This window comes from Haematobia irritans, chromosome 1 (genome assembly GCF_050003625.1).
Source record: "Haematobia irritans isolate KBUSLIRL chromosome 1, ASM5000362v1, whole genome shotgun sequence".
In the NCBI taxonomy this organism is placed as follows: Eukaryota; Metazoa; Arthropoda; class Insecta; order Diptera; family Muscidae; genus Haematobia; species Haematobia irritans.
This window is the reverse complement of record NC_134397.1, coordinates 37,220,368-37,247,559: the sequence shown is the minus strand read 5'-3', so window position 1 is coordinate 37,247,559 and position 27,192 is coordinate 37,220,368. Positions and strand designations below refer to the sequence as shown.

General features: G+C 24.3%; 1 protein-coding gene across 11 annotated transcripts in view; it reads right to left on the bottom strand.

The window, feature by feature from the left end:
* LOC142220611 (uncharacterized) overlaps window positions 1-27,192 on the bottom strand; it is a 798,617-nt gene that overhangs the window by 261,634 nt on the left and 509,791 nt on the right. For 9 of the 11 annotated variants that reach the window (XR_012717895.1, XM_075289824.1, XM_075289825.1 and 6 more), the window contains exon 3: window positions 1,297-1,416. Coding sequence is in view for 10 of the 11 variants with exons in the window: in XM_075289824.1 (XP_075145939.1) it covers window positions 1,297-1,416 (120 nt within the window). In the remaining variant the exon portion in view is untranslated. Of the gene's footprint in view, window positions 1-994; window positions 1,112-1,296; window positions 1,417-27,192 lie in introns of all 11 variants that reach the window. The other 2 variants (XM_075289826.1, XM_075289830.1) reach the window with 1 other exon arrangement.

Sequence of the window (27,192 nt, the reverse complement as noted above, 5' to 3'; positions counted from 1 at the left end):
CATGCAAGGCAGACATGCTAACCACTGCTCCACGTGGCAAACAAATGTATGTTTCTGTTAAATAATGTAATGTTTGCATGGGCTCGTGGGCGCTGCAAACTATGCTATATAAATGTAACTTAAAACGATAATTATCTACTGGTGACTATAACAGCTACGTAGCCCAGTGGATAGTGTGTTGGCTTACAAACTGTATGGTCCTCGGTTCGATTCTCCGTGCAGGCGAAAGGTAAAATTTAAAAAATTTATAAAAGTGAATAATTTCTTCAACATTATTTGTATTACAGAAAAAGGTGCCAATAACTAAAAAATTTGAAAATTACGAGTATGTTAGGGAATGAGCACAATCGTGTTTGGGAAAAATTCTTCCAAGCATATAATATTTTTGGCTCAAAATGCTTCCAAACATATAATATGTTCACATAAAACAAACATATTAATGTTTCGGCAGTATGCAATAATATATGTGCTTCCTGCAAAATATGTTTGGAACATATGTTAAAGAAGCGATTTTTTTTGAGGGTGCACTTGGTTTTTTATTTTTGTATTTTATTTTTTTTCTGTATTGTAGATGAGTGTGTGTTTGGTGAATAACGATTATATTTTTAATTAAATTGTAAGTTGAGAACAATGCGATAGTTCCCTAATTCTTATATTGTTACTTTCACCGCGAACAATATAAACATGGACACAGACCAATAATTGATGATGAATTTTGAACAGCATAACAAAATTAGTAGAAATCCAATTTTATGGTGAAGGATATGTAAAATATTCCACAAAACCTAATTGGATGACAATTTTATACCACGAGATTTTTTTTGGAATTTTCTAGTAATCAATATTTTTCCCACAAAAACTTTTTATTCCCTTTTCCTGAAATTCCATGTTATTTGCTTTTACAAAATCCCTTGTTATGGAAATCCCTTTTAAATCCACATTTAGTTAGTATTTTTTTTTTTTGGAATTCCATCAAATATCAATAGATTCTTACAACAATTAGTTTCGTCGGAACCATCACGACAATCTGGACTACCATCGCACCACCAACTGTGTGGTACACATTGTTCCCCATTTTTGCAGGTGACCTCATAGGGTTTGCAAAAGGCCACTATAAAATAGAAAAATACACATTATGCAGGAGAAAACAATCACAAACCCAAATCGTGGAAACCTTATGAAAATTAACATAAAACATTAAAATTTTGTGTATGTGTTGGTATAAAAATAAAATAACGAAAAAAAAAATCCAAATAAATAAAAATCATAATCATAAAAAACAAAATCGAAACTTACTGCAAAGTTCTGGAGCTTCATCGGAACCATCGGAACAATCCTTTTCTTGATCACAACGCCATCTGTTTGGTATACATTTGCCATTATTGCAACGGAATTGTTCAACGCCACAAGTGGATGCTGTAAAGAGAAAGACCGACAAGGAAATGGATTAATAAAATTTATAATAAAATTTAAAATCTGCCCATAAAACCAACTATGACCTAGTCTTCAACATAGTCTTTTATTTGGAAATGAAAAAAAAATGTTTTTCATCAAGCCCACAAAATTTTAGTCATTTCCCGTTTTATAGTTAATTAAATTTAAGAAGCCACATTATTTGCTTCCTTAGTTTTAGTTGAAAGCATTTCACCATCATTGAAAACATGGAGAATTGTATATTCCTGCCTGGCAAAGTGGGAAATCATGTTTCTTACTGGCCTCTCTTCATTTACTGTGTGCAATAGTCTTCAACGAAAATTTACTTTGAATAATTTGTGTAATTTTTTATGGCAATTTTTGTGGCTTTCTTTATTTTCATTTTAGAATCATCAAAAATTGATGGCCTATCATCTAGAGAATTCCATTAGGGCATAAAGCTTAAATAAAAAATGCTTTAAAATAAGATTAAGACATAAGGCTTATGACGAAATAACCGAAATAGGAAGAGACTCGAACAAGAAGTGGTTATGATTTTTTTTTTGTCAACAAGAACGCAATGGTGAGCATATCGTGATACTGGAGTTATATAAGAATGTTTGCTTCTTTTTATTTTACGATTACTGATGGATAATAAAATCTCCAAAATTATGGAGTTATGAATTGAATTTAAAAATTTATACCCAAAAATTGATTACAGAAAGCCGTTGACTTTGATTAGGCCTAAGATAATTCCCATAAAAATGTTTACTTAGATCTAAAGGACTGCTTTATAATTCAGATATTTAAAAAAAAGCAACCCAACTTCAAAGAGGGGTATAATAGGATACACATTAGAATACAAATCTCATTTAGTAGATATATTAGCCTCAGACACTATCTAGTATATATACAATTTTTATAGCAAAATTTCTCAATATTTTATTTCTACAGAAAATTTTGTCAAAATTATATTTCGAAAGAAAATTTTGTAAAAATTTTATTTCTATAGAAACTTTTGTCAAAATTTTATTTCTATAGAAAATTTTGTCAAAATTTTAATTCTACAGAAAATTTTGTCAAAATGTTATTTCTATAGAAACTTTTGTCAAAATTTTATTTCTATAGAAAATTTTGTCAAAATTGTATTTCTATAGAAAATTTTGTCAAAATTTTATTTCTACAGAAAATTTTGTCAAAATTTTATTTCTATAGAAAATTTTGTCAAAATTTTATTTCTACAGAAAAATTTTGCAAAATTTTATTTCTACAGAAAAATTTTGCAAAATTTCATTTCTACAGAAATATAGACAAAATTTTATTTCTATAGAAAAATTTTGCAAAATTTTATTTCTACAGAAATATAGACAAAATTTTATTTCATAGCAAAATTTCTCAAAATTTTGTCAAACATTTTTTTTTCTATAGAAAATTTTGTCAAAATTGTATTTCTATTGAAAATATTGTCAAAATTTTATTTCTATAAAAGATTTAGTCAAAATTTTATTTCTATAGAAATTTTGACAAAATTTTATTTAATAGAAAAATTTCTCAAAATTTTATTTCTATAGCAAATTTTGTCAAAATTTTATTTCTATAGAAAATTTTGTCAAAATTTTAATTCTATAGAAAATTTTGTCAAAATTTTAGTTCTATAGACAATTTTGTCAAAATTTTATTTCTATAGAAAATTTTGTCAAAATTTTATATCTATTGAAAATTTTGTCGAAATTTTATTTCTATAGAAAATTTTGACAAAATTTTATTTCTAAAGACATTTTTGTCAAAATTTTATTTCTATAGAAAATTTTGTCAAAATTTTATGTCTATCGAAAATTTTGTCAAAATTATATTTCTATAGGAAATTTTGTCAAAATTTTATTTCTATAATAAATTTTGTCAAAATTATATTTCTATAGAAAATTTTGTCAAATTTATATTTCTATAATAAATTTTGTCAAAATGTTATTTCTATAGAAAAGAAAGAAACTATTTCTATAGAAAAATTTCTCAATAGCTCATTTTATTTCTATAGAAAATTTTTCAAAATTTTTTTTCTATAGAAAATTTTGCGAAATTTTATTTCTGTAGAAAGTTTTGTCAATTTTTTTTTCTACAGAAAATTTTGTCAAAATTCTATTTCTTAGAAAATTTTGTCAAAATTTTATTTCTATAGAAAATTTTGCACAATTTTGTTCTTTCTATAGGAAGTTTTGTCAAAATATTTGTATAGAAAATTTAGTCAAAATGTTATTAATATAGAAAATTTTGTCAAGATTTTATTTTAAAAGAAAATGTTGTTATAATTTTACTTCTTTAGAAAATTTTGTCAACATTTTATTTCTATTTAAAATTTTGTCAACATTTTATTTCTACAGAAAATTTTGTAAAAATTTTATTTCTATATAAAATTTTGTCAACATTTTATTTCTATATAAAATTTTGTTAAAATGTTTTTCGTTAGAAAATTTTGTCAAAATTTTATTTCTATAGAAAAATTTTGCAAGGTTTTATTTCTAAAAGTTTTGTCAAAAATTTATTTCTATAGAAAATTTTTGCAATTTTTGTCTATAGAAAAATTTCTCAGTATTTTATATCTATAGAAAATTTTACCAAAATTTTATTTCTATAGAAGATTTTGTCAAAATTTTATTTCTATAGAAAATTTTGTTAAAATTATATTTCTATAGAAAATTTTGTCAAAATTATATTTCTATGGAAAATTTTGTCAAATTTATATTTCTATAGGAAATTTTGTCAAAATTTTATTTCTATAGAACATTTCGTCAAAATTTTATTTCTATAGACAATTTTGTAAAAAGTTTATTTATATAGAAAATTTTGTAAAAAGTTTATTTCTATAGAAAATTTTGTCAATATTTTATTTCTATAGAAAATTTTCTCAATATCTCATTTCTATAGAAAATGTCAAAATTTTATTTCTATAGAAAATTTTTTAATTATTTAATTTCTATTTAATTTAATTTCAGTTCGAAATATTAGTCTCAAACCCAATGAAGTATATATATTGTGGGTCGTGGGACAATTCTGAATTTTGATATAGCGACGTCCGTCTATTGAAATCACGAACAAAACAAGCTATCGACTTAAAACTTGGCACAAGTAGCTGTTACTCCCCCAAATGAAAATTTTGTCAAAATTTTATTTTTATAGAAAATTTTTGAAAATTTTATTTTTATAGAAAATTTTTGAAATTTGTTTTCTTTAGACAATATTTGATAATTTTATTTCTATAGGAATTTTTTGAAAATTTTATTTCTATAGAAAATTTTGTAAAAATTTTATTTCTATACAAAATTTTTGAAATTTTATTTCTATAGAAAATGTTGTCAATATTTTATTTCTCTAGAACATTTTGTCAAAATTTTATTTTTATAGAAAATTGTACCAGAATTTTATTTCTTTAGAAAATTTTGTCAATATTTTATTTCTATAGAAAATTTTGTCATATAAACTTTAAATTTAACTTCAGGAAGGGTACCATTTGAGCCGATTTTTTTGCATGCTTCTTAAAATTCATCTGAAATATATATTATATTATTATTATTATTATTACATTTGATGCATGTTTGTGGATATTTAAGATTCGGTCTGGCTGAATTTATGGCTTTATATACTTATTATTTTTCAGGTTGCGTATGCCAATTTATTATTTTTATGCTTTGGGTTACAGTTTTACATTAAGTAGGCTGATGATGATTTAAATTACAATCTACAAAACATATTTTTGTTATTTCTTATTTTTTTTTTTCTTTCTTATATTTGTTTGCTTTCTGTTCTATTTTTAAAACAGCATAAGGTAATCGTGACACCATTTGCTAAGAAAAACATCCATGGTGGTTAATTATTTTAACAGTCAAATGGGATTTATTACTGACTTTTGTTTGGATTAGATACCCGTCCAACCAAAAAAACCCCCCAAAGGAGATTAAACTAAACGAAAAATGATGGCATGACAGAAGTACGTGCTACTAATACGGAAAACAGAAGTTTTGTAGAAAAACATAATATAATTTCAGTTTCAGGTTTTTTTCGTCCGCCTTAGAACACAGTCAGCATGATGCTGTTGCGGTCAGATATTCTATAGTCATTGCTTAAAATGGTATAAACACAAGAGGTGTTTCCATAATGAAGTTAAATTTATATTTTAGTGGATAATTTGATGCTCTACAATGAGATATATTTAAAAACAATTAAGAAATAAAAATAGAAGGAAACAATTTATTATATTTTACTTGATAGCCTGCATTAAATACTCAGGTTGTGTATATTTGTGTGATATATTTTTACAACCTTTTTTGACTTTATATAACTGAATTATTGAGTAAAGAAATAAAATTTCTTAATTACTAGTTGGAGTAGTTTCAAATATTTCGGTTGTCATATTAATCATTAACATAGGTATGGAAAATCCCATATTCTCTGTGTCTATGACATGGCAAAGCATTAATGAAAACTCATGTGTTCGTATATAAATTGGCTAAATGCGTTCAAGTTTGTGATAATGTTGGTTTTGTGTGTTTGTATGAAATGCGTGTGAATAATAGCAAATGTTGTTCATTTGCAGCTTTGGGATAAATAAGACTACATGACCACAGTAATACGAACTAAAACACAAAAATACCTAGAGAATATAGCACATATACCATTAATAAGTAGTCTACGCATATATTAGGGTGGCATATATTCCAAAAGTTTAGAGAAAATTAGATAATATCGCAGAAACTATGTGATGGGCGACAAAGACAAATAAACAATAGACACCTCGTTCGATACCTACTTACCCATGGATCCACAGAATCTTTTCTAATGAAGACAGAAAAATGGTTACGAAAGCTGAGCTAAGTATCCATACACGGCTTCCACTCGAGCCAACAACAATTTACCAACATTTAAAGAAATTTCTGCTAATAGAAGTTTTTTTTTATAAAATTTTGGTTGTTGGTATGACAAACAATTTTTTCTACCAAATTAATGCAGTTTATTTCTATAGATAATTTAGTCAAAATTTTATTTCTTTAGAAAATTTTGCCAAAATTTTATTTCAAGAGAAAATTTTTGCAAAATTTTATTTCTATTGCCAATTTTGCTAAAATTATATTTTTATAAAAAATTTTGTCAAAATTTTATTTCTATAGATAATTTTGTCAAAATTTTATTTCTATAGAAAATTTTGACACATTTTTTTCTATAGAAAATTGTTGCAAAATTTTATTTCAATAGAACGTTTTTGCAAAATTTTATTTCTATAGAAAATTGTTGCAAAATTTTATTTCTATGGAAAATTGTTGCAAAAGTTTATTTCTATAGAAAATGTTGTCAAAATTTTATTTCTATAGAAAATTTTTGCAAAATTTTATTTCAATATAAATTTTTTGCAAAATTTTATTTTTCGATCCAAAAACAATTAACCAATATTTAAAGAAAATTCTACAAAATAATCTACCAAAATAAAAAAATCTAATATTTATGTTTTTTTTTCTTCAAAATTAATGCATTTTATTTCTATAGAAAATTTTGTCAAACTTTAATTCTATAGAAAATATTGTCAAAATTTGATTTCTATGGAAAATTTTTGCAAAATTTTATTTCTATAGAAAATTTTTGCAAAATTTTATTTCTATGGAAAATTTTTGCAAAATTTTATTTCTATAGAAAATGTTGTCAAAATTGTATTTCTATAGAAAATTTTGACACATTTTTTTCTACAGAAAATTGTTGCAAAATTTTATTTCAATAGAACATTTTTGCAATATTTTATTTCTATAGAAAACTTTGTCAAAATTTTATTTCTATAGAAAATTGTTGCAAAATTTTATTTCTACGGAAAATTGTTGCAAAATTTTATTTCTATAGAAAATGTTGTCAAAATTTTATTGCTATAGAAAATTTTTGCAAAATTTTATTTCAATAGAAATTTTTTGCAAAATTTTATTTCTCGAGCCAAAAACAATTAACCAATATTTAAAGAAAATTCTACAAAATAATCTACCAAATTAAAAAATCTAATATTTATGTTTTTTTTTTTTATAAAATTTGTTGGTATTACAAACAATTTTCTCTTCCAAATTAATGTATTTTATTTCTAGAGTAAATTTTGTCAAAATTTAATTCTATAGAAAATATTGTAAAAATTCGATTTCTATGGAAAATTTTTGCAAAATTTTATTTCTATAGAAAATTTTTGTAAAATTTTATTTCTATAGAATATTATGTCAAGATTTTATTTCTATAGAAAATTGTTGCCAAGTTTTATTTCTTTAGAACATTGTTGCAAAATTTTATTTCTATAGAAAATTTTTGCAAAATTTTATTTCAATAGAAATTTTTTGCAAAATTTTATTTCTCGAGCCAAAAACAATTAGCCAACATTTAAAGAAAATTCTACAACATAACCTACCAAATTAAAAAATCTAATTTTTATGTTTTTTATAAAATTTGCTGATATTACAAACAATTTTCTCTTCCAAATTAATGCATTTTATTTCTATAGAAAATTCTGTCATTTTTTTATTTCTATAGAAAATTTAGTCAAATTTTATTTCTATAGAAAATATTGTCAAAATTTGATTTCTAGGGAAAATTTTTGCAAACTTTTATTTCTATAAAAAATTTGTGCAAAATTTTATTTCTATAGAAAAATTTTGCAAAATTTTATTTCAATAGAAATTTTTTGCAAAATTTTATTTCTCGAGCCAAAAACAATTAACCAACGTTTAAAGAAAATTCTACAAATAATCTACCAAATTAAAAAAATTTAATTTTTAAGTTTTTTTTATAAAATTTGTTGATATTACAAACAATTTTCTATTCCAAATTTATGCATTTTATTTCTATAGAAAATTTTGTCAAAATTTAATTCTATAGAAAACATTGTAAAAATTTGATTTCTATGAAAATTTTTTGCAAACTTTTATTTCTATAGAAAATCTTGTTTCTATAGAAAATTTTTGCAAAATTTTATTTCTATAGAAAAGTTTTGCAAAATTTTGTTTCTATAGAAAATTATTGCACAAGTTTATTTCTGTAGAAAATTTTTGCAAAATTTTTTTCAATAGAAAATTGTTGCAAAATTTTATTTCTATGGAAAATGTTGTCAAAATTTTATTTCTATAGAAAATGTTGTCAAAATTTTGTTTCTATAGAAAATTATGTCAAGATTTTATTTCTATATAAAATTGGTGCCAAATTTTATTTCTATAAAAAATGTTTACAAAACTTTATTTCAAAATAAATTAAAAAAATTTAATTTTTAACTTTTTTATAAAATTTGCTGATATTACAAATAACTTTTTCTTCCAAATGAATGCATTTTATTTCTATAAAAAAATTTGTCAAAATTTGATTTCTATGGAAAATTTTTGCCTAATTTTGTTTCTATAGAAAATTTTTCCAAAATTTTATTTCTATAGAAAATTTTCCCAAAATTTTATAACAATAGAAAATCTTTGCAAAATTTTGTTTCTATAGAAAATTTTTGCAAAATTTTATTTCTATAGACAATTTTGTCAAAATTTTATTTCTATAGAAAATTGTTGCAAAATTTTATTTCTATAGAAAATTTTTGCAAAATTTTATTTCAATAGAACATTTTTGCAAAATTTTATATCTAGAGAAAATTGTTGCAAAATGTTATTTCTATAGACAATTTTTCCAAAATTTTATATATATATAAAATATTTGCAAAATTTTGTTTCTATAGAAAATTTTTGCAAAATTTTATTTCAATAGCACATTTTTGCAAAATTTTATATCTATAGAAAATTGTTGCAAAATTTTATTTCTATAGATAATTTCGCCAAAATTTTATTTCTATAGAAAATTGTAACAAAATTTTATGTCTATAGAAAATTGTTGCAAAATTTTATTTCTATAGACAAATTCGTCAAAATTTTATTTCTATAGAAAATTATTGCAAAATTTTTTTTCTATAGAAAATTTTTGCAAAATTTTATTTCAATAGAACATTTTTGCAATTTTTGCAAAATTTTAAATCTATAAAAAATTTCTTTAATATTATTTCTATAGAACATTTTGTCAAAATTTTATTTCTATAAAAAATTTTTGGAAACTTTTATTTATATAGAAAATGTTTGCAAAATTTTATTTCTTTAGAAAATTTTGTGAACATTTTAATTATATAGAAAATTTTGTCAAATTTTTATTTCTACAAAAAATTTTGTTAAAATTTTATTTCTACAAAAAAATTTGTCAAAATTTTATTTTTATATAGATTATTTCGTAAAAATTTTATTTCTATAAAAAATTTTGTCAAAATTTTATTTCTATCAAAAATTTTGCAAAATTTTATAGCTACAGTAATTGTTGTCAAAACTTTATTTCTATAGAAAATTTTGTTAAAATTTTATTTCTATAGAAAATTTTGTCAAAATTTTATTTCTACAAAAAATTTTGTCAAAATTTTATTTCTACAAACAATTTTGTTAAAATTTTATTTCTACAAAAAATTTTGTCAAAATTTTATTTTTATATAAATTATTTCGTAAAAATTTTATTTCTATGAAAAATTTTGTCAAAATTTTATTGCTATCGAAAATTTTTGCAAAATTTTATATCTATAGAAAATGTTGTCAAAATTTTATTTCTATAGAAAATTTTGTCAAATGAACATTTTTCCAAATCTACCAAAACATCGAGAATTCTACCAATCTACGAAACAGTCATAGAAATCTTCGTATGTAAGGAAGATTAAAATAATATTGAAGTTTTTTTTCGAGTTTTGGAACAAATTCACCTAAATTCAGTTAAGTCGAATGTCGAGTCACCTTACTCTAAGGAAAACCTCCTTCAATGAAACTTGGATCTACATTTGGTAAAAAAAAACTTTGTATCATAGAGATGTGTTTTTTTTTTTGCTGAGTAAAATTGACGCATGTATTTTAATGATAAGAAATCTTTTGGTTTACGACATTTTTTTAATGTCAATTTTTGGACTGTAATTTTTCTATTTAAAATAAACTATTTGCTTGATTCACCCCATTCTCTAAATAGATAATAATTCTAGCATGTCCCATCTCATTTTTGGCCATTTAGTGTTTATTTTGGTTAAATAGCATAGCATTAGCTACAAAGCAAAAGGACATCACAGTTCTTGCTAAAAAAAAAAAAACACAAGTGTAGGAAGGAATTCGTAATGGTACTGGCATTAGTGTTAGTGTATTCTCAGTTGTTGGTATTCCCAGATTGCTTATATGTCTCCCTATTAAATATTTGGTAACATTTGGTTAAGTAGTTGATGTTTAATTTTTGCATTGCGGTGCAATTTTTCTGGTGCACTTAAGTGTGAAAGTCCTGGAATTTATTTATAGCAGTCTATGGAAATAATTCCTTAAAGACTGTCATTTAGAAAGTTTCAAATTGACATTAAAAATTGGTTTAAATATTTTTATTATTATTATATTTGGAAAAAATTCTCTGTTTTTATATCCACACAAAAAGAAGTGCTTTCTTTTCTGAGGAGAGAATTTTTAGACAAACGATATTTTCTTCTTATTATAAAAATAATAAGTAAAAAAACGTAAATAAAAACATTTTGAGACAATATTTTTTTGTTTCTCTTAAATACAGATTAAAAAAAATATTTAATAACGAAGGAGTATTTCGTTTGGCTGAAAATTCCTTTGTGGCGAAGTATTTTTCCTTTGTGTGTAATATTGGTTGCACATTATCCCACGAGAAAAAATGTTAAACCGCCCCCAAAATCCAATTAGCCAAAAATACATACGCATCATTTTCCCTTGGGTCAAAAGGTCTTGTTAGAGCAAATAACCAAATGTTCTTTTTAACATTTACAACATCAATTCTCCGAAATCTGATAGTCATCCCGATGATTTTTCAGTTGCCCAGTTACTCTGGAGCTGTAACAAGGATACACATTTGACACGTTTTCTTTTTTCATTTGGTTACTGGTCACCTTTGTGCCATACACTGATGGCAACATTTATTGTAAACGAATTATTTTGAAAAAACCAATCACGTTTTTTTTTTGTTTGATGGGCATGGGGTAAAGTAGTATTTTCAATGGCTAACAATGACAAGCATAGTAATTGCCTACGTGTTCTATATGTAGGAGAAATCAGACAGCCAATAATTGCCTGAGGAAGATTTAATAGTTTGAGATTTTTGTGGGGGGGAAATGTGAGACAATAGAAACATATTTTAAAACTTAATGCAAATAAATATGATAACTAAAGTAGACCTGAATACCTTTAGAAATAAAGAAAAATTTCTTTGGAACGCAGTGATGTGGAATATATGTTATTGGGGTTGTTTCAGGCAAACAAAAATATTGGACCGCAGATGGTTAGATATGGTTAGGGATACAAGAGGTGAAACTCGATTCTTTATATTATTTACTTTTTGCCAATTTTAATGTATTTTTCATTTCATTTAATTTCGTTCCATTTAATCTCATTTTCATTCCATTTTATTTGATTTTCATACCATTTTATTTCATCATATATCATATATATATATATTTCATCATTATATCATATCATATCATATCATATCATATCATATCATATCATATCATATCATATCATATCATATCATATCATATCATATCATATCATATCATATCATATCATATCATATCATATCATATCATATCATATCATATCATATCATATCATATCATATCATATCATATCATATCATATCATATCATATCATATCATATCATATCATATCATATCATATCATATCATATCATATCATATCATATCATATCATATCATATCATATCATATCATATCATATCATATCATATCATATCATATCATATCATATCATATCATATCATATCATATCATATCATATCATATCATATCATATCATATCATATCATATCATATCATATCATATCATATCATATCATATCATATCATATCATATCATATCATATCATATCATATCATATCATATCATATCATATCATATCATATCATATCATATCATATCATATCATATCATATCATATCATATCATATCATATCATATCATATCATATCATATCATATCATATCATATCATATCATATCATATCATATCATATCATATCATATCATATCATATCATATCATATCATATCATATCATATCATATCATATCATATCATATCATATCATATCATATCATATCATATCATATCATATCATATCATATCATATCATATCATATCATATCATATCATATCATATCATATCATATCATATCATATCATATCATATCATATCATATCATATCATATCATATCATATCATATCATATCATATCATATCATATCATATCATATCATATCATATCATATCATATCATATCATATCATATCATATCATATCATATCATATCATATCATATCATATCATATCATATCATATCATATCATATCATAATTTAATTTAATTTAATTTAATTTAATTTAATTTAATTTAATTTAATTTAATTTAATTTAATTTAATTTAATTTAATTTAATTTAATTTAATTTAATTTAATTTAATTTAATTTAATTTAATTTAATTTAATTTAATTTAATTTAATTTAATTTAATTTAATTTAATTTAATTTAATTTAATTTAATTCAATTTAATTTAATTTAATTTAATTTAATTTAATTTAATTTAATTTAATTTAATTTAATTTAATTTAATTTAATTTAATTTAATTTAATTTAATTTAATTTAATTTAATTTAATTTAATTTAATTTAATTTAATTTAATTTAATTTAATTTAATTTAATTTAATTTAATTTAAAATAATGATAATAGGACTATAAAACAATAAATATAACACAATGCTTTTATAATTTTTCGTTGTGTTTCTTTCTTAAACATTTTTCCCCTTTGACAACTGACAAGTGAAAGTTCATGTTTTCAACAGTGGCTTTTCAAGTACTAAACAAAAAAGTTTTTTTTTTTGTTTTTACTCAAAAAAATGACAAGGAAATATGCTTTTAATTGCATTTAGAACATTTTCTCCCCATTATATTTTCTAAAGAATTTTTCACTTCCTTTTATTTTCATTATCGTGGAGCAAAAGAGAGAAAAGTTTGTTTAATTGACAATAACGCCTAGCCTTGCTTTTGCTTAAAGGGGCGATATTCAAGAACATAAATGGGGAAAACTTTTTCTTTCGGATACAAAAAACAAAAAAACACATTTTATTATATTTCCATAAAATATCCTGAAGATGGAAGTAATGCTTGCCTGTAAGAGCTATATTTTGAAAGCAGTAAGTGACTTTTATAACTTTTGGAAAATTTTCTTGGTACTTGCACTCATATCCTTGCCGTTGCTGGAAGTATCAATATGGACAATTTCCATTGATAGTCCGAAAAATATTGCAGTAAAGTTTTGCGGTAACTTTCCATTACATTTAATGTCAATTAAACAATGCCTTTTTTTATAACAAAAAGTGCTTTTACAACCGCACTTTGATAATTTGCTTAAAAGGTATTGTTTTTCTAAAAGAGAATTCTGTACTCTCTTATGGGGTTTCAAAGACAACAAAGGGACTGACATATTTGCATATACATACGTGAACGTTGGATGATGAAGAAAAAAGCTATGCGTATATGGAAGTTTATAGAAACTTTAGGCTCTATTAAGGATTAAAAAAAATAATAAAATGTTAACTGAAATCCACTGAAGAGAACTGGAAAATAAATAACAGCTACGAAGAAAGTATAAAAACGTTATAGCCTCTTTTTTGGAAAATGTAGTCTTGAAATGGTTTCATTTACCAGAAGGATTCGTATAAATTTTATACTGTCTTGCAAGATAGATAGATAATCATGCATTATCAGAATATATTCCAATGAGTATGATTGTTATAGATATGATGTTGATTATACGACCAAGTGTACCTGTGCGATTAATAATAATCATACGCAGCCTGGTCCAATAAGGATAAACCATGATGTAAAAAGCTTAATTTTTATTTGGTTTTATTGTTTTTTTTTTCTTGTTTTTTGATACATTATCGGGGATATTTAATTCTACCTTAAAATTGTAATATTTTAAGAATTTTTATAACACTATTTAAAAGTAATGAATGAATTTAAACTGAATGCTTATACTCTATATCCATCTTCTTAAATGTATTGGACCACAAACTTTTTTCATCTTCTAAATTTGCCATTAAGACCTAAATATGTATAGCACGTTATCATGGGCAAATAACTTTTAAAATTTATATATTTTTTACATGCAATAAGTTGCCTTGACCTGTTTTAAGAGACTAGCCATATATGAAAACAAAAATGTTAAAAGCCTGTTAAGAATTTATGGTATGCCAACGAAAAAGTAAGCAAATGTTCTGTAAAAGGAATGTTGAAGGACACTTCCATTACAGCCCCCGCATAATCAACCAGGGTTTGTAGTCTAAGCTGTATATATTCCATACTCTCCATATATTCTACCAACAAGGTCTTGTCTCTATGGGTAGTAAATTAAAATCGGAACATAGACAAGGTATTTGAGAGACCAAAACAATTTTGCATTTTTTTTTGGTAAGTGAGACTATATGTGAGTTATAATGAAAAGCAGAACATGTTAAATTTTCTGAAACATTGGAATAGTTATAAACCATAAAATGCCTTAAGCCAAATGTATACCACAGAAGTTGAGTGAAGAAAAAAATCATATAAAGGATAAGGATATATATTCACTTTTGCCCAACCCCTCAACTCAACCTTTTTGCCAAGTCATCAAAATTTTTTGAGTAACATGAGCTAGTGAAGTATCAGAAAGGAATCCTAGGAATTCAAAAAATTTTACCACCATATGAAAGTGACCAAAATCTTTTCTCCTGCATTTTTGGTCTCTTGGTTCTTAGCAGACAAACAAAAAAAATGTGTGATCCACTAACACACTTAATTAGAAATTTTGAAAGCCTATTGAAATTGAGGTTTATTGCCCAGAACCAAAAAAGCTTCGTTATTTATATGGAATATCCTTGCTGTTAGTATACATCCCATTTTAGTTTGAGGGGATTTTGTTTCTTTGCATCGGAAATTGATTTTAATTGAAACTTGTTTTCATTTCTCTTTTTCATCTCCTCTATTGAAGAGTGTTTTTGTTTGTTTGTTTCTCCTTCGATGCATATATTGGCTCTCAGCTTTCTCTGAAATAGGCTATAGGCAGGGATTTTGGTTAGGGTGGTATATGAACCTCGCAATAATTTCAATCAATTCTCTAGTGGTTAGTGATTAAGAATGTCCATATGGAAAGCAAAGCAAGTGTAAATAAAGCAGCATATGGTATGGTTTACTTATCTCCTCCTAAATAAGCATAGAATATTGAATGTGTTGGTTTCGTTAAAGTAGGGCATTTTATTCTCGGAAAGAAAATATAATCACTAAAATTTTTTTAATATTAAAGGCAAATTATACAACTTAAAAATGTTTAATACTAAAGACAAAAATAAAATTTAAAATATATTCTTACAATGTTACTCATACGACACCTAGTTTACTAATTAATATTAATCATACGCTCCACTAAACATACTTCATATATCTCTAGTTATACAACATAACGCTTATACCACACAATGTTCCAAAAGAACAAAAACCCGTTAAAGATGGTTATATAGTTTAAATGACAGAGTTTGAGGTTATAGAACACATAGTTCCTTATTTATTTGGGGGATTTTTTGTTTCGATTAAGTTTGGGGACATACCTAGCCTTCAAACATAATCGAGGCATTAGAGGGTACACACAAGTAGTTTGCTTATTTATTTCGCATACTTCATTAATATATATCATATTAATATATATAATATAAAATTAAAATGAGCCAGTACAAGTTTGGGGACATATCAGAAAAGCTTATAGAGCAGAAATTGAGGCTTAAAAGGTCATTTAGTTTCCTTAAAATAAAGGGACTTCTTTTGGCTATAAATATCTGATCCCATATGGATACAAATCTAATCCAATCCAATTTAAAATACTACATAAATTACATAAATTATATAAATTAGTTTGGGGACATGCCAGAAAATGCAAGTTTGTTAATTCCCCATAATATTCCGAAAGAACAGAACCCTATAAAAAAAATTATTTATTTTATATGCCACAACACAAGACTTTAGAGGACATGCAATTCAATTTTGAATCATAAAGATGCGACAATTTCATATGTTTATTATTTTGAATTAATGCCTTTGTCATTTACATATACACGATATAAAATTTATGCGACAGTACAAGTTTGGGGACATATCAGAAAAGTTTATAGGGCAGAAATTGAGGGCTTAGAGGACATACATATATATTCCTTATTTACTTTGGGGACTTCATTTAGTTATAGTGCCTTTGGTACTTACATATATATGATATAAAATTTATGCGCCGGTACAAATTTGGAAATATATCAGAAAAGCTTATAGGCCTAAATTGAGGCGTTAGAGAACACATATGTTCCTTATTTATTTTGGGGACTTCATTAAGTTATAACGCCTTTGGTATTTCAAGACATACGATATAAAATTTATGCGACAGTACAAGTTTGGGGACATATCAGAAAAGCTTATGGGACCGAGATGGAGGGCTTAGGGGGCATATAGGTTCCATATTTATTTTGGGGGCGTTATTTAGTTATAACACCTCTGGTATTAACATACATACAACATAAAATTTATGCGCCCGTACAAGTTTGGGTACATTTCAGAAAAGTGACTTTACATTTACATTTAGACGATATATAATTTATGTGACAGTATAAGTTTGGGGACATGTCAGAAAAGTTTATAGGACTGAGATCGAGGGCTTAGGGGGCATATAGGTTTCATATTTATTTTGGGGAGCGTCATTTAGTTATAACACCTCTGGTATTAACATACATACGAAACAAAATTTATGCGCCCGTACAAGTTTGGGGACATTTCAGAAAAGTCCGTTGTAATTTATATAAATTGGCCGCTATGTGGCTTCAAATTACATGATGAAAATAAATAAAAAATAAAAGTGACTTTACATTTACATTTAGACGATATATAATTTATGTAACAGTATAAGTTTGGGGACATATCAAAAAAGCTTATAGGACTGAGATCGTGGGCTAAGGGGGCATATAGGTTAGGTAAGGTATAGTGGCACCCCATTATTTCCGGATAACTCAGACTATTCAGTCCATTGTGATACCACAGTGGTGAACTCCTCTCTTATCACTGAGTGCTGCCAGATTCTATGTTAAGCTCAATGACAAGGGACCTCCTTTTTATAGCCGAGTCCGAAAGCATTGCATATTGCAGAGAAGCCTTGGAACACTCAGAAATATTACAAGCATTACTGAGGTGAGATAATCCACCGCTGAAAAAACATTTTGGTATTTGGACGAAACTGAGTTTGAACCCACGACCCTGTGTATGCAAGTCTCCAAAATAAATCTGTAGGTTACAGATTTATTTTGGGGTTTCATTTAGTTATAATACATCTGGTAGTTACATACTTACGGTAAAAAATGTATGTGCCAGTACAAGTTTGGGGACATATCAGAAAAGTTCATAGGTTAAGATCGAGGCCTTAGAGGACATATATAGCTTCCTTTTTTATTTTGGATATATTTCTATAAATATTTGATCCTATGTGAAGAAAAATCCAAGTTTGTCTATTTTGAATAAATGCCTTATATATTTACACATATACGATATAGATGCACCAGTGCACCAGTTTTAGTTTGGGGACATGTCAGAAAACATAGTATTGTGTAAACAATATTCCCTTTAAATCGATTTATATTATAGACCAAGTGTGTTTTATAGTTATAGTATTTCTGTTCATCTTTCAATTATCTCATATCTATTGAGATATGAAATTCCAGGTAATTCCCATACCTCCTCAAAGTAACGAAACGACATTTATTGTTTTCAGTATAATATATTTTCCATTAACCAATATGCCAAACACACTCATTCTTCGAACAATTCTTTCAATTTCTGTTACAGACTCGTCACAAATGTAATATGGCAGCATGAGGAGGCAATAAAAAAATTATAGTGTGACAATCAGTTTATTTGATTAGTTTCCTGTTTCCCCACTTCTAATTGGAATCTTGAATTAGACGAGCAGAGCAGAGTTATAAATAACTAAAAATAAATAATTAATTATAAATGTGGAAGTACATGTGAGAATACTAAAAGGCAACTGTGATTGCTTCAAACGATATGTCAGACTAATTAGACAAGGCATGCGAACATTGGGCATTTATTTGGTAAGAGGAGAAGGAACGCAACTTTCCAAGATAATTGTTAGAATTCTATGCCCTAAAGGGAGACGAAGATGTTGTAATTTGTTATTGGAATATAATGATACATATTTAGTAATGTGGAATCTCTATGGGAGATAATAGCTAGGTTTTCTGATTGAAGTAAAAATTTTTTACAACATGAGCGCAAATGCGCCCAGGAAAAAATGGGAAAGTAGTTGTGGTGAGGTACTGCTTATCGAGAGCATGTGTGCCATACCCCCATCAATATTGTATGCTAGAGAGTATTTAATTACCATCACCCTACGGGTTTGCTTACCACACATTAGATTTTAAGATTTAAATTTTTTTATTTATTTTTTTTACAAAATATAGTTTTGGCTCATATCTCGTGCATTACAAATAAAATTTTGAATTTATATTATGCATAATATAGCGCATATATTTCTCTGTGCCAAGTCTTGGCATTCTACAATCTGTAAAATTTTTCAGGTCAATGATAATGACAGCCATGCGACAAAAGTGGCAAATCCAATTAAGAAATCTGTGTGTTTATGGTATTATTAAAATTAATGCAGCTAATGTAGTGGCTTAAACAAAGACAATTTTGATATTATTTTATGGAATTAACATTTACAAAAGACAAACATTAAAATATAATCTTCCAAACAATCATAATTGTAGTTTGTTAAAGTAATTAAGTAAGCCTTAGGCCAACTAGCTTATCGATATAAATACTTGTAATTTTTAGGTTTTATCATAGAATTTTACATTTGTAAGCTAGATCAAATAAACCAATAAAATTGTAGAGGAGGTATAATGGTGTAGGAGAAAATCCTATAATAACTGTAGTAGTTACGCAGGAAGTATATCAGACCGGAGATAAACAGATGGATTTAGGTGACATTGATACTCCGTTTGGTGAATGAGGAAGAGTTCTCGGAAATATATTGATCAGAAATTCGGACTTCAAGCTAAATAAATAGCTAAGAATGTAACAATGGTTTTATATTCTTGTAATAGCAAAATGAAACGTCCCAAATTAGAAAGAATTGTTAAGAAATCGTTTTAATGTAAATCAAATAATATTTTTTTTTTTAAAGACTGACAATAAAAGTTTTTCCTGAACAAACTGATATATTTAACTCCAATTGTATGCTTACTTGATTGCGACAAATATTACAATATGTATTGTGGAGAGAAACGATATAAATGCCTCACGCTGATTAAGGAATAGACATAAATTTATATCATTATCTTAGCCTAATGAACTCACGAGCCGTAAGAAGTTCAATATTCCCTTACCATGGATGCCAGGTCAAAGGAAGAGAACACGTGCTTGGGATTTACTAGTGATCTTGACAAATCAGTTACCACACATTCTATCTGCTGGGGAGTCTGCAAAACATTGGTGATTTGAGTTTGAATGGATATTGCGTGAATTGTCACAGTGTGAAGAAAAGAAATTCAATCAAGAATCTCTAGTGTAGGAAATAGGAATCCAAAATAACGGACTGCCATTATAACACAGCGATTGATAACACATAATTCAACAAATTTTCTATAAAACTTAAATTTTGAAAAAATTTTCTATAGCAATAAAATTTTGAAAAAATTTTTTATAGAAATAAAATTCTGACCAACTCTTCTATAGAAATACAAATTTGAGAAAATTTTCTATAGAAATTAAAATTTGACAAAATTTTCTATACAAATAAAATTTTGACAAAATTTTCTAAAGAAATAAAATTTTGACAAAATTTTCTATAGAAACAAAATTTTGACAAAATTTTCTAAAGAAATAAAATTTTGACAAAAGTTTCTACAGAAATAAAATTTTGACAAAATTTTCTAAAAAAATTGAATTTTGAAAAAATTTTCTATAGCAATAAAATTTTGACAATTTTTTTTTTTATAGAAATAAAATTTTGACAAACTCTTCTATATAAATACAAATTTGACAAAATTTTCTTTAGAAATAAAATTTTGACAAAATTTTCCAAAGAAATAAAATTTTGAGAAAATTTTCTATAGAAATAAAATTTTGACAAAATTTTTTATAGAAATAAAATTTTGACAACATTTTCTATAGAAATAAAATTTTGACAAAATTTTCTATAGAAATAAAATTTTGACATAGCTGATGGCCTTAGCAGCCAATGCTACTTTTCCCTTTTCTTTTTTTATCATACATTTACTGTATGATAAAAATAAACAATAAATAAATAAATAACAATTTTGACAAAATTTTCTTTAGAAATAAAATTTTGACAAAATTTTCTATAGAAATAAAATTTTGACAAAATTTTCTATAGAAATAAAATTTTGATAAACTTTTCTATAGAAAAACAATTCTGACACAATTTTCTATAGAATTAAATTTGGAAAAAAATTTTCTATAGAAATAAAATTTGGAAAAAATTTTCTATAGAAATAAAATTTTGACAAAATTTTCTATAGAAATAAAATTTTGACAAAATTTTCTATAGAAGTAAAATTTGGCAAAATTTTCTATAGAAATAAAATTTTGAGAAAATTTTCTACAGAAATAAAATTTTGGCAAAATTTTCTATAGAAATAAAATTTTGACAAAATTTTCTACGGAAATACAATCTTGACAAAATTCTGGATAGAAAAAAACAATTTTTACAAAATTTTCTATTGAATTAAAATTTTGACAATATTGTCTATAGAAATAAAATTTTGACAAAATTTTCTAGAGAAATAAAATTTTGACAAAATTTTTTATAGAAATAAAATTTTGACAAAATTTTCTATAAAAACAAAATTTTGAAAAAATCTTTTATAGAAACACAATTTTCACAAAATTTTCTATAGAAATAAAATTTTGGCAAAATTTTCTTTAGAATTAAATTTGTTACAAATTTTCTATAGATATAAAATTTTGACAAAATTTTCTATAGAATTAAAATTTTGGCAAAATTTTTTATAGAAATAAAATGTTGGCAAAATTTTTTATAGAAATAAAATTTTGACAAAATTTTCTATAGAAATAAAATTTTGACAAAATTTTCGATAGAAATAAAATTGTGACAAAATTTTCTATAGAAATAAAATGTTGACAAAATTTTCTATAGAAATCAAATATTGACAAAATTTTCTAGAGAAATAAAATTTGACGAAATCTTCTATAGAAATAAAATTTTGACAAAATTTTGATAAAATTTTCTTAAAAATAAAATTTTTACAAAATTTTCTATAAAAATAAACTATTGACAAAATTTTCTATAGAAATAAAACTTTCACAAAATTTTCTTAGAAATAAAACTTTGACAAAATTTTCGATAGAAATAAAACTTTGAAAAAATTTTCGACAGAACTCAAATTTTGATAAAATATAGTTTTGAAAAAATTTTCTATAGAATTAAATTTTTGACAAAATTTTCTGTAGATATAAAATTTTGACAAAATTTTCTATATAAATAAAATTTTGACAAAATTTTCTATAGAAAAAAAAATTTTGACAAAATTTCCTATGGAAATAAAAATTTGACAAAATCTTCTATAGAAATAAATTTTGACAAAATTTTCTATACAAATAAAATTTTGACAAGATTTTCTATAGAATTAAAATTTTGACAACATTTTCTATAGAAATAAAATTTTGACAAAATTTTCTATAGAAATAAAATTTTGACAAAATTTTCTATAGAAATAAAATTTTGACAACATTTTCTATAGAAATAAAATTTTGACAAAATTTTTTATAGAAATAAAATCTTTACAAAATTTCCTATAGAAATACCATTTTGACATAATTTTCTATAAAAATAAACTATTGGCGAAATTTTCTTTAGAATTAAAATTTTCTATAGAAATAACATTTGGACAAAATTTTCTACAGAAATAAAATTTTGACAAATTTTTCTATAGAATTAAAATTTTGACCAAATTTTCTATAGAAATAAAATCTTGACAAAATTTTCTCTAGAAATAATATGTTGAAAAAATTTTCTGTAGAAATAAAGTTGTGATAAATTTTCTATAGAAATACAAATTTGACAAAATTTTCTTTAGAAATAAAATTTTGACAAAAGTTTCCAAAGAAATAAAATTTTGAGAAAATTTTCTATAGAAATAAAATTTTGACAAAATTTTTTATAGAAATAAAATTTTGACAAAATTTTCTATAGAAATAAAATTTTGACAAAATTTTCTATAGAAATAAAATTTTGACAAAATTTTCTATAGAAATAAAATTTTGGCATAGCTGATGGCCTTAGCAGCCAATGCTACTTTTCCCTTTTCTTTTTTTATCATACATTTACTGTATGATTAAAATAAACAATAAATAAATAGATAACAATTTTAACAAAATTTTCTTTAGAAATAAAATTTTGACAAAATTTTCTATAGAAATTATATTTTGACAAAATTTTCTATAGAAATAAAATTTTGACAAAATTTTCTATAGAAATAAAATTTTGACAAAATTTTCTATAGAAATAAAATTTTGACAAAATTTTCTATAGAAATAAAATTTTGAGAAAATTTTCTACAGAAATAAAATTTTGGCAAAATTTTCTATAGAAATAAAATTTTGACAACATTTTCTACGGAAATACAATCTTGACAAAATTTTGGATAAAAAAACAATTTTTACAAAATTTTCTATAGAATTAAAATTTTGACAATATTTTCTATAGAAATAAAATTTTGACAAAATTTTCTATAGAAATAAAGATTTGACAAAATTTTGTAAAGAAATAAAATTTTGACAATTTTTATGGAAACACAATTTAAAAAAAAAATTATAGAAATAAAATTTTGACAAAATTTTCTATAGAAATAAAATTTTGACAACATTTCCTATAGAAATAAAATTTTGACAACATTTTCTGTAGAAATAAAATTTTGACAAAATTTTTTTATAGAAATAAAATTTTAACAAAATTTTCTATAGAAATAAAATTTTGACAAAATTTTCTATAAAATTAAATTTTTGACTAAATTTTCTATAGAATTACAATTCTGACACAATTTTCTATAGAATTAAATGTTTGACAAAATTTTCTGTAGAAATACAATTTTGAGAAAATTTCTTATAGAGAAATAAAATTTTGCCAAAATTTTCCATAGAAATAAAATTTTGACAAAAATTTTCTCTAGAAATAAAATTTTGAAAAAATTTTCTATAGAAATAAAATTTTGACAACATTTTCTATAGAAATAAAATCTTGACAAAATATTCTATAGAATTAAAACTTTGATCAAAATTTTCTATAAAAATAAAATTTTAACAAAATTTTCTATGAAAATAAAATTTTGAAAAAATTTTCTATAGAAATAAAATTTTGACAAAATTCTCTATAGAAATAAAATTTTGACAAAATTTTATATAGAAATAAAATTTTGACAAAATTTTCTATAGAAATAAAATTTTGACAAAATTTTCTATAGAAATAAGATTTTGACAAAATTTTCTATAGAAATAAAATGTACGGTCTCAAACCACTATTTCTAATAGGCATATTTTCATGAAAAATAAAACAATTAAATTATTCCAATGTTTAGCTCAAGCTACCTACATTTATTTCGGCCTTCAAATGTTTTTATTTAAATTTGCCAATTTTGGTAAAAAAATAACTTTCATTGATTTTGTTTTTTAATAAAACAATATCAGAAAATTTGCCCATTCAAAATTGTACTGCCATCATCGATGCATATAGACATCCCTTACATACTGATCAAAATACCATAGCAGGCTTTCGGGGGCGAAAACATGAATTTAATGGATATTGCATATGTTTCGCGGTTTAGTACTACTCTCCGTTTAGCAAGTTGGCATTTTTTCTACATTTATTTTTGAATTTTTATTTTGGTAAACGTTGGTTTCATTTATGCATTGAAATACGAAAATATTTGCATTTTACACTTGGCAAAGTGCTCTTACATCCAACAGAATAAGAATTACAAGAGCAAATATAGCACGCATACATATATACCATATATGAGAATGCATATGTACTAGATTTAAAATGTTTGTTTTTCATTCTTTTTTGGATTTTGTGAAATTCTCTTAGTGCTTTAAACAACAATGTCTCTAGCAAACATATGTGTTAATTTGGCTTGAGTATTTACAGGATGTTTGTATAGAAAGTGCAAGAAGAAAAAAAAACAAGATTGCATATTTACGTCCAAAACAAAACAAAAACTATATAGAGTGAAGGAAACAGAAGGATAAACATGTTATTGAAAGAAAATTAAAATTTTTAAATTGCTTTCTTTCAGTTAGCATACTCATGAAAGAGTTAGAGAGCATATTTAAGATATTTGGCAAGATAAATGGAAATGAATAAATTGATTCTTATGCACTGAAAGAAAGTTTCTCTGGCTCCAAAGATTTGTCTTTAAAATATGGTATTGAGAGTGAGCCAAAGAAATGGTGAATTGCAATAAAGATGCATTTTAGATGTAATTCTCATTAAAAAAAAATATATTCACTGGATACTGGGTGTTGTTTCTGCTTTTCAATAATATGGCATCAAAGTCTTTTAAGAGCATGATATCCACAATTTAAATATCCACCTTCAGATTGGATTTCAGCCATAAATTGTAAAATCAATTTTTAAATCGAGTTTTATGACTTTAATGTCAAAACGCCTTCAATGAAGGGTTTATGGGCTGTCAAGAAAAAAACTTTGCATCAGAGAAATGTTCAAAGTGCCACCAACAAACCTATCACAGGTATGGTACCAAGTTGCCCTAGGACGTGTCGTTTAGAAACAGTCCAAACGTGTCTTAATCACAGTTGCCACTCGTGCCAAAAATAATCTAGCAAAGTTTGAAGAAAATTCAACCAAAAATCTAACAAATAAATTTGACAAGCACACTTTTATTCTATTGGTCAAGCTACTCTCGTACTTTAGTCAACGTAAGATTTTATGCTGAAAACAATAAAAATTTTGCATAGCAAATCTTCTCCAACTTTTATTTTTACTTGCTTTGATTTCATTTAAAGAAAATTTTATTTCATAGAAATACTTAAAAATCTTATTTTTCAAGAAAATTTTGTTAAAATTTTATTTCTATATAAAATTTTTGCAACATTTTATTTCTAGAGAAAACTTTGTCAAAATTTTATTTCTATGGCCAATTTTGTCAATTTTGTATTTCTATAGAAAATTTAGTCCAAATTTTATTTCTTAAGAAAACTTTGTCAAAATTTTAGAGGATGCTGATGAGGAATGTGGTAATTCCGAAACGTGCGTCCATCCAGCCATTTTGCAGTCTATTGGGTTTTGCCCACATAAATTTGACAAACATTTTTCTCCTCTGTTGGTTAAGCTACTCTTGTAGTTTAGTCAACGCAATGGTCTTTAAGCTGAGATCAAAACAAAATCTTATTTCTATCGAAAATTCTTTCAAGTTTTTATTTCTATAGAAAAATTTTCCGATTTTCTATAGCAAAATTTTGTCCAAATTTTATTTCTAAAGAAAACTTTGTCAAAATTATAGAGGACGCTGATGAGGAATGTGGTAATTCCGAAACGTGCGTCCATCCAACCATCTTGCAGTCTATAAGGCTTTGCCAAAATAAATTTGACAAACATTCTTTTCCTCTGTTGGTTAAGCTACTCTTGTAGTTTGCTTTGCTTTGACTAAACTGCAAATTCTATATTTAAAGAAAATTTTGTGAAAATTTTATTTCATACAAATTCTTAAAAATATTATTTCTATAGAAAATTTTGTCAAAATTTTATTTCTATAGTAATTTTTTGCAAAATTTTATTTCTATAGAAAATTTTGTCAAAATTTTATTCCTATAGAACATTTTATCAAAATTTTATTTCTTTAGAGAATATATGCAAAATTTTATTTCTATAGAAAAATTTTGTAATTTTTTTTTTATAGAAAATTTAGTCAAAAAATTATTTGTATTGAAATTTTAGCCAAAATTTTATTTCTATAGAAAATTTTGTCAAAATTTTATTTCTAGAGAAATCTTTGGCAAAATTTTATTTCCATAGAAAATTTTGTCAAGGTTTTATTTCTATAGAAAATATTTGCAAAATTTTATTTATATAGAAAATTTTGTCAACATTTTATTTCTATAGAAAATTTTGTCAAAATTTTATTTCTATGGAAAATTGTTGCAAAGTTTTATTTCTTTAGAAAGTTTTGTCCAAAATTTTATTTTTATAGAAAATTTTGTCAAAGTTTTATTTCTATAGAAAATTTTGTCAAAATTTTATTTCTATAGAAAGTTTTGTCAAAATTTTATTTCTATAAAAAATTTTGTCAAAATTTTATATCTATAGAAAATTTTGTCAAAATTGTTATTTCTATACACAACTTTTTGCAAAATGTTATTTATAGATTTTTTTTAAATTTTATCTCTATAGAAAATTTGGTCAAAATTTTATTTCTATAAAAGAATTTTCCAAAATTTCATTTCTGTAGAAAATTTTGTCAAAATTTTATTTCTATAGAAAATTTTGTAAAAATGTTATTTCTAAAAAATGTTTTTGCCAAAATGTTATTTATAGATTTTTTTCAAAATTTT